Source organism: Empidonax traillii, unplaced genomic scaffold (assembly GCF_003031625.1).
Source record: "Empidonax traillii isolate 1590-97213 ecotype Southwest subspecies unplaced genomic scaffold, ASM303162v1 scaffold374:size1477467, whole genome shotgun sequence".
Classification (NCBI taxonomy): Eukaryota; Metazoa; Chordata; class Aves; order Passeriformes; family Tyrannidae; genus Empidonax; species Empidonax traillii.
Window position 1 is genome coordinate 566609 of NW_020955567.1, and position 17147 is coordinate 583755.

Below are 17147 nucleotides of genomic sequence, written 5' to 3' on the forward strand. Positions count from 1 at the left end.
TTCTTCCCTACTGTTTGAAGGAATGTAACACTCTAGAGAGACCAAACAACAATTACTTTCAACTCTATGTTTAAGAATATTATAAAGCAAGCACTTTCAAATGGTGCACAAAATACTCTGTTATAGACCTTCACAGCTTTGTTACTAATAACTTCAGACTTCCACTATAAGAAACAAACAGTTAACTGCAACTTCTATAATTTCATTTGCATGTTGATTTTGCATTTTCTTCCTGCTGCTCTGTATTGGCTTTGTGAACAACAGTCATACAAGGTATTAAGTTAATAACTGTCACAGATGATACAATGCTAGTAACATGACCAAAGAGACAGCAGAAAAGCCTGATCAAAAGCAAAACACTTCCCATATCCAAGCACAAAACATGACACAAATAAGGGAAAACTGCAAAACTTCTGAACGCAGCATAACTACTTATGATGCCTGTAATCCATCCACATATATGAAAAGTTTTAAGAAAAGATTTTAGTCCTTTAGTCATAACTACAAATTATTTTGAACTCATCAGTGATTTTCACCTGAAGACCACTAAACTATTTTACAAAACGGGTAATGAATCCTTCACAATGTACCTTTTAACAAAAGGTACACACAAGTGGAGCCTTTCAAGACCAATGTCCTTTAAACGGGCACTTTTAAAGTGAAGCTGCAAGTAACGTAACCGAATGTTAGCAGTACAGCTTGTTTTGCAGCCTTTGCTTGGCATCCCAGTATCAACAAATTATGATGGTCTTTATTCGACTTTTTATCCCTGTAGAACTTCTGTCTCCTTTAATGTGCAGAAGAGAAAATGAGCTTACTGAATGAATTCAGTATTTCATTTAATTCTCATAATTCAGTGTGTGGTTCGTGTATTATTTACTCCATTCAGAGCAAACCCTGCAATTAATCCAGAATTATGAATTTTCTCAAGGGTTTCCCTGGCAAGGTCTCCTAGTGGTATTCAAAGGTTTTAGTACCATCTCATTAAAAAATTGTTTATTTTAAACAAGAAGATCTGAGATACACACCACAAAATGCTACATGCTGAAAATGAAAGACCACAGAAAAGGAAACAAATTTTCAGAACAAAAAGTGAAAATTCAGCTTCCCCTCCATTTTTTTTCCAGTGAGAAAAAAAAGCTGACAATTTGAAAAGAAATATGTAAAATAATTGCTGTCATTTAAATTCTCTTATTATCGCTCTACTATAGTTTCGCTCAAACTCATACCATTAGGCTGCTACAACTTCCATATTTTTTCGAAGAGAAACCTGCCTACCAGGTGTGCTGATTACATTTTCAAATCAACACATAGAGCAAAGTTACATTTGTTTTCCTAGGTTCTACTTTACAAACATAAGTTCTACATTCGAACATCTCAGAGCTTTCCTCTCTTTACTCAAGAGATCAGAAATACAGCTAGTTTTTAGTTTCCTTTTCCCTCCTCTATTTTCTTGCATCCATTTAGTAATGCATGATACACAGGACATCACTAAAATTAGTTATAGCCTTTCTTTTTCAGAAATATCCCAGAAATATACCTAGAAACACTTATTATGTGCTACTTAGTTTACAGTACTGATATGCAATGATTATGTAAACTCCCTTATTTAACATACAGAACCATGACAGACATATAAGTTTTCCTAATTAAGTCTTTCTGGGAGATGTGACATTAAAAAGTCTTTCCCTGTGGCATAAAGATTTCACAAGTTTTCTCCTCTAGCAAAAACATTTAATGAACTCACGTTCCCCAAGAAAACAAGCACACAGTACTTTAGAACACTTGAAAGCACTTCATGACATCTTTTTATAATCAAATTAGACCTCTCCGTGATATGATATGCAACTGCCACCACTTAGCCCTTTTCTCACAGGATCTTGGGACTGTAGTTCTACAATAGTAGCATCACAAAATTTCAGTATGATTTGCACTGAACTCTAAAGTCCACAAATACAAACCTTTAATGCCTGTACAGCCTACTTACAGAACAGATACTACAGCCTACTTTTAATAAGCAGGTGGAGATTTTATATCTAGACTAGGTTGACTTTAGATGGAGATATTGGAGGTGGGGTGGAGGTTAAGCCTAGTCATGAAAACTAAGGGTACAGCTAAGAGCTTCCTGCTATTTTATGCACAAGAGCTCCTCCGTTAGGGTACATGAGCTCCCTGTGTGGTAAGAATAACAAACCCTATGGTACAGGGCCAGGAATGGCCTCCACCTACATTTCACAGAACCAATGGTGCCATTCCCTTTGTGCATGAGCAGGTAACTCTATTTTATCATGATACCTGTTCATTTTACTTAAAAGGCCTGCTGTGCCATCAGCAAGAGAACACAGTGTATCCCAGTGTGTTGGGGATTCTGTGGACATGTAGAGCTGTGGGCAGTTTAAAAGCATTAGGCTGCATTTTTTTCTCCCATCATTAGTATGTGCACACCCATAGTAAATACATAGAACCCAAACAGTTAATTATTAGCAAAAATATTTTTAAAGTATATCACAGAATTGACAGGTTGGTACTACAAAAAAATTTTTTTAGCTTGTTCATGACAATGAACACATCTATAAAGAGGTAACACATAAGCTGAAAACAGAGTAGAATTTGAGTCTGATAAAGGGGTCAAATAGATGGGCAGGCAACAAAATAAATGTTCTTTTCTTGTTAGATTACTCAAGTTTATGTCTCCTTGCAACAGTGTGTTTCACAAGTGAAGGGCAATAAAAGCACAAAGATCCTGTATTTCAGTACTTCCAGCTGAGAAACTCATTTGCTCTGTGGCTAGGAATGAATTACACCTCCTGGAGCTACACACCTGCTTTCTGGTGCATAGTAATTCTCAGCTTCCCAATCAACAGAGAGCAGGAGCAAACAGTCAAGGCCACACAGATTTAGCCACCTAAATTTCAACACAAGCATGTTTTTCAAATGGGAAGCCTTAAGAGAAACGGGCGTGTATTGTTTATGAGGGGATGACAGTGATGAACAGGAAAGTCATAACTTTAAAAGCCAGATAAGGCAATTTAAATCAGATATGTTCAGTTCTAAGAACTTGCATGATATCAGAGTATTTCTTCAAAATACACACCAACTGGGACAAATGAACATGGTTATGTTCAACAGATGTTTTGGAGGCGTTTCAAGAGGAATAAGAAAAAGTGGAAAAGAAAAGCATACAGATAGGTAACTGCTCATTTATATTTCAACCACCAGTCTAGCACAATGCCTCAGGAAAGTAATAAATCAGGAACGGGGAACACCAAAATAAACAAAAGCCAAGAAAGTAAAGTGCCAGTTCTGTCTCCTCTCAGAGTAAATTTCATAAGCTTACAAAATTGCAACACTCTATGTATCATGTATACCTCTTCTGACATAGCAAATATAGTCATAGCCCATTTCTTTTATAAAAATGCAAAATATAAAAAGAAAAATTTTTCAAGTCAGAACACATGTAGTTATTTTTCAATAAGCTTTGCTGAGGTATACAATTAACATGGAATAATCTCAGATTATACACAGAAGATACCTGTGTCTAACTGGATTTTGATGGCACTTACATGGGCTGTCCCATAAACAGGAAGAATGTAATTTTTACTATTTCAGTAGGTCATTTAAATTAACATCATTCCCCAAGCTTAAGTACCAGCCCATTTCAAACTACCATTCATATAACGAAAACAAATTTCTCTTAACTTCTACATTCCCTTAAGCATTATTTCACTTTTTTCTTCCTTTTCTTAAATTTCATGTTGCTGATTCCCTCTTCCCCTATTTGTTTATCCTTCCTTATCTTCAAGCATTTTCCCTTTCTCCTCTCTGCAGTTCATGACAACTAATCTTGCTGTAGTTGCATAAACAATACTCTCTCTTCTGTCCTCAACACCTCTTTTTCCAATCTTCCCATTTGGTTTTACTTTTAATACAATTTCTTTTCTTCCATCCCTTTCACACTTCTCTGAAATACAAGCTGTAGCTTAAAACAAAAAATTAACATAGCAGCTACGTAACTTTGCCATAGCCAATATCCCTTTATTCTCTATCCCTCACCATTTTTCTCCACTGAGTTGTATTTCTAATAAATGTTACAGTGTTTGCAGAAAGAAACACACACTCCTATTTCTTCGGCAAGACAGCCAATATATATTAGGTACTACAGAGAGGATAAAATAATGCAGATGCTCAAGTCAGAAAAAAGGTGTTCCTTAGCTGCTGCCTTTCCCAAAGTCAGGACAAAGAAGCCGCTTATCAGACAAGGAAGAGTGAAAATGGGAGTGAGAAAACAGAAGATTATATGGGGTTTAACCTTAAAAAAAGTCATCACTAAAACTCACATGAAGTTCATGAGAATTTGGCTACATTTTAGTATTTCTGGATGTCTCAAAGACTCAATATTAGAAAGATTTAACATCTGCTTTTCTGGAAAAAGCAACGGCTATTGCAGCTGTTCAGCAGCTTTGGGAGCTGGCCAGAACAACTTTGATACTGTTCATAGTCCAATGCATTTATTTTAAAGAAGCGAAAACGATCTTTAAAAGTCTTATGTCAAACTATGATGTTAACTATATCTGAACTAGAGTTCTATAAAATGGGTTCAATTAAAAGTCAGTACTTTGCATTGTCATGATAGACATCGTTCATAAATACACAGCCATATGGTTAAAGCAAATAGCTAATGAATACATTTTTCATCAAGATCAAAACCAATTAACTCCTTTTCCCCACATTTCTGTAATTCTGAAGAAAGGAAGGGCATCCTACAGACAGTAGAATGAGCAAATTTTCAGGGAAGGAGACATTAAACCAAGTTCTCCTCATCTGCAAATTTGGTCTGAATGGCAAACCCAGCCAGCAGCACTTCCGTTTGTACAGGTAATGGAAAATGTAGGAACTACTAATGACAGCAATATTAGGGATAATGTAAGAAAGAAACTATCAGCAAAGAAAAAGATTTTCTTTTTTTTTCTATTTCCCCTCTCTATTATCATGATACATGTTATCAAAATCAAATGAAACAGTTAAATGTAATATTTCACTCTTCTCAAAATTATTAAGTCTGAGAGTTTAGTAGTTGTTTGAGACAACTGCAAATTCTTGTCAGCCACATCATCATCATCATCATCATGGCTAGGCTTCGTGAACAAAGATTTGAGAGGGGCTCTACCCACGCTTGCTACAAGCGCGCTGATGGCTAAAAAGGCCAATGCAAGATAGACAAGTCCGGTTGCAGAACGTACAGCAGAAAGACTCTCCAGGTGATATCGACAAGACGCGATTCTTTCTGTGTTGTCTTTTCTCCTCGAGAGTGATCCTGTGTGCGTTCTCAAAAGCAGCAGCAGCGTTATAGATGGTGTGTCTCCAGGCCTCCCAACTGGAGGCCAGAGTAGACCAATGATGGTGATCAATATGGCCAAGGCTGAGGGATTGTTTCAGGCAGTCCTTGTATCTCCTCTTCGGGCCTCCTCTCTTGCGGCAGCCAGTGGTAAGTTCCCCACAAAGCACGATCTTAGGGAGGCGATGGTCCTGCATCCTGGAGACGTGCCCTGCCCAACACAGCTGTGTTCTCAGCAGCATGGCCTCAATGCTCGTGACTGCTGCCTGTTCAAGGACAGATGTGTTGGACACATAGTCAGTCCAGTGGATGTTGAGGATTGTACGGAGGCAGCGCTGATGGAAGCATTCTAAGAGGCGCAAGTGGTGCCGGTAAATGATCCATGATTCAGACCCATATAAAAGAGTAGACAGCACGATGGCTCTGTAAACACTGATCTTAGTACTTTTCTTCAGGTGTTTGTTTGCCACACTCTTTTACGGAGTTTACCAAAAGCTCTGTATGCCTTTGCTAACCTGTTGTCAATTTCAGCATCAATCTTACCGTCTGAGGAGATGATGCTTCCCAGGTAATTAAACTGCTGAACTGATTTAAGCTCTGTTTCACCAATGGTGATACGGGGATGGTGCAGGCTGATATAAAATTTCTGTCTTCTTCAAGCTGACTTCCAGACCAAAAAGCTCAGCAGCCTCTGCAAAGCAGGTTGTTAAACACTGCAGAGTTACTTCTGTGTGGGCGACGAGGGCAGCATCCTCAGCGTAAAGCAGCTCACGGACAAGATGATTTAAGGTCTTAGTGTGGGCCTTCAGTTGCCTTAGGTTGAAAAGGCTCCCACTGGTACGATATCGAATGTAGATACTGTTGTCTTCATCAAGGTCTACCGTGGCCCTTTGGAGCATCATGCTGAAGAAGACTGTGAATAAAGTTGGTGTGAGAACGCAGCCTTGCTTCACACCATTAGCTATTGGAAAGGGCTCAGAAAGTGCGTCCCCATATCTGACTTGATCGTGCTGGTCCTCATGAAGCGAGATGATCATTTTAGGAACTTGGGGGGACATCCTAAACATTCCAAAATCTGCCACAGACCTTTTCTGCTCAAAGTATCGAAAGCCTTGGTGAGATCAACAAAGGTTATATAGAGTCCTTTGTTACTGTCAGCCACGTATCCAAGGAATAACTAAACATAGATAATATTTATTCCATTCCAGATACACAGCCATACCATTTTGTGCGTCAGCCAAATCCTTAGTAAAGCTGTAACAGAAATTCAAACTGTGTAACAGCTAAAGACACTAGGTGTAAAAAGCAAGGCACAGTTACTATATCCACACTACATAAAATCTAGCACATTTGTGTTCTTATGCTGCCAACAGACACTTTCGTTTTGGCAAAATTGTTTCTAGGAAGAACAAAGATAAATAACATATCAAAATAATACAGATCTCGCTCTAACAAAATCTAATTGAAAATCCAGTAGTGAATTCGAAGACAGTTTAAGAATGTAACGCTGCAGCAGTCAAAAGAAAAAAGTAGAGAAAGAAAAACAGAACGGTAACTTGTTAACTCAGCCCTGATTTTTGACAACCAGATAAAGGAAAGTTGAAAGCTTTCAAGAGAAACCCAACTTGACACATGAGAAGTAGCACTAGCCATCACTTGTCACATTTTGAGTTCTAGCTGTTTAAGTCCCTAAGGTCTATAACTTCTACTGTGTTGAAGGCAAACAAACAAAACACCAACCAAATAAACAAAAAAGATGATAAGAAATAAAACACCTGTTACTTTAAGGTCAAAATGCACTAATATACATTCAGAACTTCACTTCCTCTCTCTAGTCTGTCAGAACTTTAACTGCCAGACCTACCATTCTATTCTTTTTGCTCCTGTTCAGGTTAGGAATGTTTTTGTGGAGAGGGATTTTCTGCCTGTTTACAAAACTAAAATAATTATAGAGACAAATAATTTCAAACATTATTATTTTTACTTATTAGTAATCGTACAAATGATGGCTATACCTCATTTCTAGTAAAGTGTTGGGACTAACCACTTCAAAAAAATTAAATGAAGTTTAATCTCAAGGAGATTCCCAAGGGAGAAAAAAACCACAACAACCCTCTACACAGCTTCACAAAAAACAAACAAACAAACAAACAAAAACCCAACCCAAAACAATGCTTATTTTATTGGTAAAATAAATGTTGCAAATATTTTATAATAAATGAATGTAAATATTCCAACCAATTTACAAAACAATACTTACTCCTGACTGTAGTGAACCCACAAAGCAAGACTTCAAAGATCACCTTTAAATGCAAGAACTTCAACTCATTTCAGCAAGCTGGATGCAGGTGTGATGATTAACTTCAAAAAGCCATATTCACCCTCCACAGTGACCAAGAATAAAGTGCAGAACAACACTGACATTTTTACAAGACTATCCAACAAATCATGGTTGTTTTCAGAACAGTTAATCCTTAAGGGAAAAAAGAGTGAGCAGAAGTTCTTTCATCACTGCATATTATCAAGCTACAAATTTTAAATTTCACTATTGTCACTGATAATGAAGACGTATGTAAACTGTTAGAACTTTAGTCTGTGAAGAACAGAAAGCATCATTTTCTGAATATTTTAAATACTATGCAAGAGGTATTGACCAAGTTCACATTTTCAGCCACGTTATTTCACAGTATTAGTTAGAATCACAGTCAGAATAAACATAAAAAGAACACCACAACATACCTGTGTGACCATGCTTTGTATATACGTGGTTGGATGCTGCTGCTTTTGTTGAACAGCACTTTCTATTGCTACTTTCGCTACAGTGCTTGGATCCGCTCCAGCTGGCACAGCAACCATAGTTGCACTGCAACCAGCATTGTTGGGGTCACTGATTGTAACAATTCTAACTCCTACTTTATTTGGAATTCCTGGAACAGTTTCCCTGTCATTATCCTCTGCTGGCCTCTTTGCAGTTTTGCATTCTGCTGTGCCATTAGTAGACCGAACTTCGGAGGACAGGGTAGACTGGGACACTCTAGGTCCTGAGTGTGGAACTGCTATGATTTGATGCCCCTGTATAACAGAGGCTGTAGATTGTGGTGAGACAACTACACTTGGGCGTTGCTGAGGCACATCTGAATTCAAACTTGAAGCTAGAGGTCCATTAGGTAAATCAGTGTTGGTACCACTAAGTTGCTGGGTTAACAGTTTTGCAGCCTCCTGTGTACCGCTTACAACAGGTGAACTACTCAAAGTTAATACAGGCCCGTTAGAAATTCTTTCCCCTTGATCACCTTTGGCAGTATCTTGCTGAGTGGCATCCAAATTCCCTTGTTGTTCCACTGAAGATATCTCACCATTTCCTACATGATTGGAAGTTTTGTGATTTGGAATGTTTTTGCTCAAATGAGTACAATCTCCTTTATCAAAATCACAGATTCCATTAACTAGGGGCTTCTTCAAATCACTTTTAATTTCCTGTGTGTCCGTTTGTTCAAAGTTCTGCTTTCCAGGAGCTCCGTTCTCACCCATTTCTAATGATGGCCCATTACTGACTTGTGAGCACTGATTGGCCTCATTCTGTGTTTTCCCTGAGTTAGAAGGAGGTAGACTGGAGTCACTATACTTTCTCCCATTTAAAAGACTTCCCACCTGCATTTCATTTTCTTTTGCATCCCCATTGCTGGTGTTTGCAGCTCCTCTTCGGCAGGAAGGATTCTCCATTACTTCAATTTTACGTTCATGAATGTGTAAACCTGTTGCTTCCTTTGCTTCTTCCTCCTTTTGGCAAATTATTTTATCACCTTTGAATGGGGGAGCAGCAGTACACGGTGATTGTCCAGCTGAAGGTGCTTGAGTAGCTGGAAGTGTTTGCACCTGTAGCCCAACTCCTGTCTGTGCTCCACTCACTGCAATTCCTGCTGGAGCAATGATTTGAGCTGTGTTTCCCTGACTCACAGTTGCAGTAGCAAAACTCGTATTTGGCACAACTGTTATCGTAACCTGGTTGCCAGTAGTCCCTTGGAAAATAGTTGCTGGGCTGTTTGAGATCAACTGGCCTGGCAATATCTGTAAATTAGAAATGGGTACTGTTTGCATGGCCCCTTGGGGTGGGATCGCACCCGGGACCAGCTGAACATTTTGCTGTCCAACTAGCAGCTGTTGAGCTGTAGACTGTCCTTGAACTCCAAAACCTGGTGCCTGGTTATTGGCCATCTGATAAACCACCTGAGGGCTAGGAGCTCTTGCATTGTTAGGTGGAGGAATCTGTGGAGCTGGGAGTATAAGTTTCCCTCCTGGAGTCGAGGGGCCTCTTTTTGGAAGAAGCAGTTGTTTTATCAGGCTAGACTCACTAGAGTTGGGCTGGCCAACTCCTGTATTAGCTTGTTGGGACTGAACTTGCATTTGCATCGGTTGTTGTACCTGTACCTGCTGCTGCGATGATGCTGGTGAATGCTGCTGCTGCTGCTGCCTCTTTACAGAAAGCATCTGGCTAACAGTAGGAGGGGGTCCTTGTGACTGAGGAGTGGTAGATGAAGACGACATAACTGTAGGGACTTGATTATTTGCGACTGGACCTGGGGATGGAGAAGACGATGGAGTAATGCTTGGCTGTCCAGCCAACTGGACAGTCTGACCGGCAGGAATAGAAGCTGGATTAGCAAGCACAATTTGATGAATGGCTGGTGCATATGTCTGACCTTGCTGAGCCGGCTGGCTTACGATCACTACACTTTGCTGGGACGGTGGTGGAGGCTGCTGCTGTGGTTGCTGTACAGCAGATGAACCTTGCTGAGATGGCAGAGGTTTTGGTGCAATATTCTGAAACCCTACTCTAGATGTTGGTGGGTTTTGGACACCTGCGATTGTAACTACCTGCCCAGCTGCTACTTGGAAATTTTGAACTGTGGTGGCAGAAACAATGTTAGATGCAGAGGTTGTGACGTACTGCTGTGGTGCTATGATGACTGTATCTTGTTGCTGGTTACCCGCAGAAGACTGCTGAGATGATGTTTGCCCAGGCTGTGATGATGTGCTGATTAGCTGCTGACCCTGTGAAACTGCTGAACTGCATGCTGGTAGATTTTGTACTCTGCCAAATATATGACCCTGAGGTACAGCTTGCTGAATTACCGTAACAGGAGTGCCTGAAGGTATCTGTCCTGGTACCACTGCGTGCAGTGGAGATTGTTGTTGAATTACAGGTTGGTGGTGAAGCAACGTCTGAGAACCCACAACAGTAACAGACGGCTGTTGGCCTGTAGTGCTGTGATTTTGATTAGAAGCTCCTCCCACAGCAATAGTAACAGGAACTGCAGACTGAGGAACAGAGCTCTGTATTACTGCAGCCTTCACTACTTCACAGGATATTGGACCTTTATTCTGAATAACAGTCATTGGAGCATTTTGTTGTGTATGAATAGAAGGATTTTGTGGAATTCTAGAAACAGTCTGTGCCACAGTATGAACACCTTGAATTGGAAAAGACATCTGTGTTGCTGTCAAAGTTGAAGACTGGTTAATAGGGGTCCTCTGATAGTGATTTCCTACACTTGGTAGCCCATGTGGGATTCCTGTTGAAATAAAACACAGTAAAAGTTTCAAAGTGGAAATTACTTCAAAACACATTAACAAAACAAATTTTTAAAAACCCGAGGTTTGAAATTGCAACTCTCTATGAAGCAGTTTGTCTTCTCAGCTACACTGCACCTGAGTTAATGATGCAGCAACAATGGCTTGTCTGCTGACTGGCAAGTTCATGGCTCACACATCAAACACTAGAACGGCATGCAAGTACATACTGCAATACTATTCCCAACATTACTGAATAAACTCAATCAAGACATGGGGCACCAGCTTCCAACACTTTCAAACTATTTTCAAAATATTTTTGCTTTTAGTACGGTTTCAATTAAATACTTTATACATATTAATTTAAAAACCTGCTGGCAAAGGAGACGAAGACACATCGGGAACTGAATCAACCCGGACAACTGGGGTAGACGACGTTGGTGGCTGCTGATAGTACATCTGAATGGGAAGTGGTATAGCTCTCCTTTTCACTCCTACCACGTGTATATGTGCTTGACCATTGTTACTTGGATCTTCTACTCTCTTCACTGTATGATTTGGAAAGACAGTTCTGCCAAACATAACATAAATCTCTGTTAATAAATAATAACTGGTCTTGTGTGCAGAGTAACTGCAGGTATGCCTGCATCTTTGCAACCCAGTAGAATTTTACAATAGCATGTAAGTATTCATAATTGAGGACCAGGAGGTCCACCAAATGGCCAAGATTTCATACAAGTGAAAACTACAAAATCTAAAAAAACTACTTTGGAAAGAATTAAAAAGACTATACGCAGAGAAGAAACCTTATCAAAGGTTCTGAAACAGAATGAAACAAAATTAACAAACTCCAAACATTTCTTTCAATAAAGTTCCAAAACTGAATGCCTTACAACTCAGACCTTTTCTCAAAGAAATCTAAAGCTACAGCTTAGTACTGAGCACATACAATTGATTCTTTATTAATGCACGAATTCTTGTCTTACCGCAGGCATTTATAAAATCCAGTTGATGTTAGGATTCCACCTCGAGCTAATTTACTACAGGTAGAGAGGTATTCAGAATACATTTCTGCTCGAGAGACTGAGCAATCAAGGTTCACCTCAAAATGGGCATTCAACCTGAGAATGAAAAAATAAACCATGAAGCAAAATATAGCAAATGTACTTTTAAAAGGGTTGTCAAAACACTTCTGCCTCTGTCACAGAGACTTTTGAGATCTGACATAGAAAACATTTTAATATCTTGTTTTGTCAAATGTCTGTTCCTCACTTTCTCCTTCTCACTGCTTATGAATCAACACATAGGACCCGTAGTACACGCAGTTAGTTTTACATGCAACATCTTATTTACATACTTATACACATTTTTAATGCAAAATAGTCTCTACATATGCCTTTTTAATGCATACTCAGAAACAAAACCAAAAACGAATGCATTGTTTGGTGACATCTCCTCTCCACAGCTCTATTCTTATTCCTTAATGATTTTATTTTAGCAAAAGATGGACTGAGAGCTAGCTAATTCTTCATCAGAAATTTTTATCAGATGTCAATGTTTGTAAGGGAAAGAAAGTATTTATATCTCCTACAGGTTCTCTACAAACCCATACACCATCTAACCTCTAACCAGGAAGCTGTGAGAGAAAGAAACATTTTCTGTCAGTTAAATTTTATTTCTCTCAGATCCATTATTCCAACCCAAAGGCATAGGAACAGTTCCTCCCTAGCAGCAAAAAAAGGCAAGTGACAACTTTCACTCAGTGCTGAAATACTGGTATCAGAATATAGGCTCAGATAGAATAAAAAAAAAAAATTTAGTTGTCAACATCTATTATATGGTGCTAACACTTTGGAAAACTACAGTGCGTTCTCCTTTGTAGAGTCCTGCACTCCCAATATAACTAGATAAAAGAGCATATGATGAAAATCTTGAAATTGTGTTTTCTCATAAAGACTAAGTGTAGTGCCATTTCTCTTGCAGTTAAGTTACAATTCTACTATTACAAAAATCGAGGTTACACTGTATTAACAGAAAGTTTAGGTATTAATTAAATACAGCATATCAGACAAGTGACTGCCCAGTTGGGTATGTCATGTTAGGCTGACACACTATCACTGGTATCAGCAAACTGGAGATACTCAGGACTTACAATGGTGAAATGGGATCTGTGATTAGCACTTCACTGTCACATGCACTTACCTTACAACTCCTACTGAAGCTAAGCTGGCTAATAATACATCCAGGAAGGTCAGCTTAACTAATCTGCCCTTCTGTTGCTTTCAAGAGATAGTAACTAAATTCTACTTGCTATGATTTACTCATTTTCCCATTTCTCTCAACAGAACGCAATGACTAAAACATACCACGAAAATTTACACAAATCTAAGACACTCCATATTAGCACTGATGAAAACCCTTTAAAAGAGGCAGCTACTCGGCTCTCAATTTGCCTTTTTTTTTTTTTTTGGCAGCAGAGACTGTATTTAAAGAGAATTTTCAGGGCTATATTTCGATTTTTATTTTTCACTACCTCACATCTACATATGACTAACCAGGAGGAAATCAAGTACAACACAGTATTATTCAACACTGACAGGTGCAGAAGTACACAGGATCAGAAACAAAGGAGACATTCCAAATCTTCCTGATACCATGCTCTATGGTTTGTTTCAGAATTTTCTGTCACTTGATGGTAGCACACAGTTGCGGCATGGTACCTACCCATATTTAACAGCCAAACTTTCTATTTTACACATTATACAATGTACAAATTTCAGCTTGCCTACAACTTTATTACTTAAAGCTAGATGTTTAGTGTTCTCTAGAATCTCTTCTAGAGATTCTTCTAGAGAAGGCGGCACCAGCAGGTAATTCGTAATCTCACCAGACACCTGGTGGGAGAAGGCAATTTGTTTTACTACTGGCAGAATATTTCACTCAATTAATTAAAGTGGCAGCCTAGGAAACTAGCTTTGGCTTGAGGACAACTTACAGCTTGCTAATTTGAGCTGTTTAAATGCCCAAATGTGAAATTTCTCAATATTTCAGCAGTGTACATTATTAATACCTTGCAGTGTGCAAAGAGAAGCATGAGAACATCAGCTGATCACAAGAATCTGCAACATTTCCCCCAGAGCTCTGCTGGCAGTATAACTAAATCATAACTTAAATATATAAACCATAACCTAAATTACTAAGCTTTGTAAATTCTGCCCACTTCATCTTGAAGGCCCTTGCCTGCTCAGTAAGACAAAAGATGAATGTAAGAGCTGTGAAGCAGCTGAGGTGAAAGGGCCCATCAGGAACCGATTAATACAAATACTTAGGATGTGAGTAAAATTACATAAGACAAATAGTTCAGAAAGATCACCCTCAGTCCACAGGAGAACCAAAGGAGGAACAGTTTCTCTCTAAATATCTGACAATGGTCTTAGTTGAAAACAAGAGAATTTGGATGGAAAATACTTTAATCTTCCTTAATCTGCTCATGGTTCAGAATTTTGCAAAGCCTAGCTTCATAATTCAACAATTACTCTTATATTAGTGCAGTAATACAGCAACACGTTATCAGATGAAAACACGAAACAGGGAACACTGCTTGAAAATTTAAAAAATAAATAAAATCAAGATGAGAGTTAAAAATCAAATTAAATTCTGTTCTAAGAAACAAAATCTAATTTTAAGTATCAAGAGTTGAAGAGTGAATATTCTAGTTGAGTTTTGTCTTTCACACTTCAAAGCAATGAGAGAACAGTTTTATTTTATACTTTTCATAAAAATGAGTCTAACAGTAAAGAGAAGCAAACTAGCAAATTCTCTGACATCTGAATATAGAATTTTTCTTTTTCTTCTTCATTAAAGTATCTGAATAGAACTATACACTTACCACTGACACGCAAATTTCTCGCTGTCTATTTCTACTATTCCTGGTGGTGGAGCAACATGTGGTGCTGTCCTAGAGGCTGTAGAGAATGTGGGGAAGAAAAAAAACAAACTTGCTGAAATGTTTTTTTATTCCTGAATGAAGCACTTCGACTTCCACCGGTACAGTTTCTCCTGTGTCTGTCAGCAAGGATATATCCAGCTAAGGCAAGTCACAAAGACGCCCTAAGCAGACTACAGATCTGCACCACAATTTACCAAAGTGAAGCTGAATGCGCCAGTGCCACAGTCACTGAAGACTATCATGAAGTGTGCACCCTGTGAACAACTGCTTCCAGATTCATGACCATGATCTCAGTACTTTTAGAGTACTGAGCATGACTTTAAAGTGAGACAATACTCCACCAAAACAGGTACAAATACACAGCAATTATTTTTCCAATTCCTAAGTGGATGCAAATACAATGCAAGGATCTTGTTGCAATGTTACATCAGTTCCTCCTACTCACTCTTGTTCACCTCCTTAGTTACACTTTTCTAGTCACTTTTGCTGGAGTATCTGCACCTGTTCCACAAACCACACTCTTAGACACGCAAGCCAGTGTCTGCTGCAATGGTTCTTTCTCACTGACTTCCTAACAGCGGTTACCAGTTTGGTTCATGTAACAAGAAGCTGCTAGCAGCTTCAACAGAGGCATGATTCGGTGTGTTTATCTATCTATCTCATCTCTGCAATTCTATCAAATACTGGATGTTACTGTCCAATAACAGTGTAAAACAATATAATATGAACCTCCAATTCTCTGTAAATTGTGGGAACAATCTGGAATTGATACTTTTTCTTTCCATTCAGTAAGTCAAAAAAAGGAGTGTACATAACTTTCAGAAATTTTCAGATCAGCAACTGAAAAATATAAAGGTTCTTTCAAAACTTGTTTCACAACAGTTTTGGCTAACATAGGTTTATATTTGCTTTGTGAACAAGCATTTGAAAAAGATACCATATGTTACGCATAATGCTACATTTACTTATGTAAATTAATCAGAAATCTAGAGAACACAAAAATTATACATGCCATACGGGAAAGTTCATAGAAGAATATGTTCTCTTGCTGTGATACTAACCTGGGACACCTGTTGCATGGGCCTGTGAAGAACCATGATCCATTACTTGTGGTCTAACATCAAGTATTCCTTGCTGGCTAATACACTGATGTTCAATGAGTTTTACAGCAGTAAGTGCATCAGGTCCAAACATCTGGATGTCCATAGAAACCAGACATACTAATGTATCTGAAGTATTGAATAGAAAACCAACAATAACATTAGAACAAGATGAATGCTGTTGGGACATATTGATTTGCTTTAAAATTGCCATGTGTTGAAAGAAAGTAAGTCCCCACATGCTTCTGTAGATTTATTTTTTTAACACACTTTTATGGCATTAAAAAAAAAAACTTCAGAATTTTTAGCTTCCCTAGTTTTAGCACCATCAACTTCTTGAGGACACAAAGAATAAATTTAATAGATTCCATCCCCAAGCTGCACATAGACACATGCAAGCCACATTTTTAACTACTGAACATGACATTCTTAAGTCTTCCTTCCTTCGTAAGAGAGAGTAACAACAGATTTTGCTTCTCCCTTACCTATGCTCTTCTCTACTTTAGCAATCTTTGAGCAAGCCACTTCTCCCATTTCTGTGAGCATGTATAGCACCTCAAGTGCAGAGATTACAAGCAGCACATCTGGCAGCGTGAGATGACATATGATCTCTTTATAGGATTCTTGATCCACATATTCACAAATTAGGACACCATTATCTTCAGCCTTACAAAGATTTGCCAAGATTTCCATGCCTGAAGAAAAGATACAGAATAGTTTAAACAGCAATAATTACAGTTCTAATAAATGAACAAGAAGAGCTAGAGATCTTACCTCTCATTTTTAAAAATCTATCCCTTGACATGAGGCATTTCGTAACTGTGTGAAACATTAGATGAGTAGTTTTGAAATCAACAGGATCCAAAAGAAGCTAATGAGAAAGAAAAAAAATTAATAACACTATCCATATAATGCTAATGGCTCAAATCCTTAAACTGCATATCAAAATATGAGATTTGTGTTTAAATATATATACATATAAATCAAATTCGTGTCCATAAAAACAGAACTCTGTCAGCTTTTGATTGTTGCTAGCATTTTGAGCCCCCTCCTCCTTTTCTGTTCTGAAGTAGTAGTCTAATTTACATTTTCCAGTGCTCAGAATAAGGAAAATAACTGCATTCCCAGGCATTCAACAGTAAACACACATGTATTTTAATATCCAACAAAGACCAAAACCTGAGTAAGAACA

At 38.4% G+C, this 17147-nt stretch overlaps 1 protein-coding gene across 1 annotated transcript in view; it reads right to left on the bottom strand.

Moving 5' to 3' along the window:
• Nucleotides 1-17147, bottom strand: part of ARID2 (AT-rich interaction domain 2) — a 104498-nt gene that overhangs the window by 17824 nt on the left and 69527 nt on the right. Inside the window, exons 9-15 of the mRNA XM_027892908.1 lie at nucleotides 16730-16826; nucleotides 16441-16650; nucleotides 15917-16084; nucleotides 14796-14871; nucleotides 11893-12027; nucleotides 11278-11477; nucleotides 8075-10908 (exon numbers count right to left, since the gene is read on the bottom strand). Coding sequence (XP_027748709.1) covers nucleotides 8075-10908; nucleotides 11278-11477; nucleotides 11893-12027; nucleotides 14796-14871; nucleotides 15917-16084; nucleotides 16441-16650; nucleotides 16730-16826 — 3720 coding nt within the window. The remainder of the gene's footprint in view (nucleotides 1-8074; nucleotides 10909-11277; nucleotides 11478-11892; nucleotides 12028-14795; nucleotides 14872-15916; nucleotides 16085-16440; nucleotides 16651-16729; nucleotides 16827-17147) is intronic.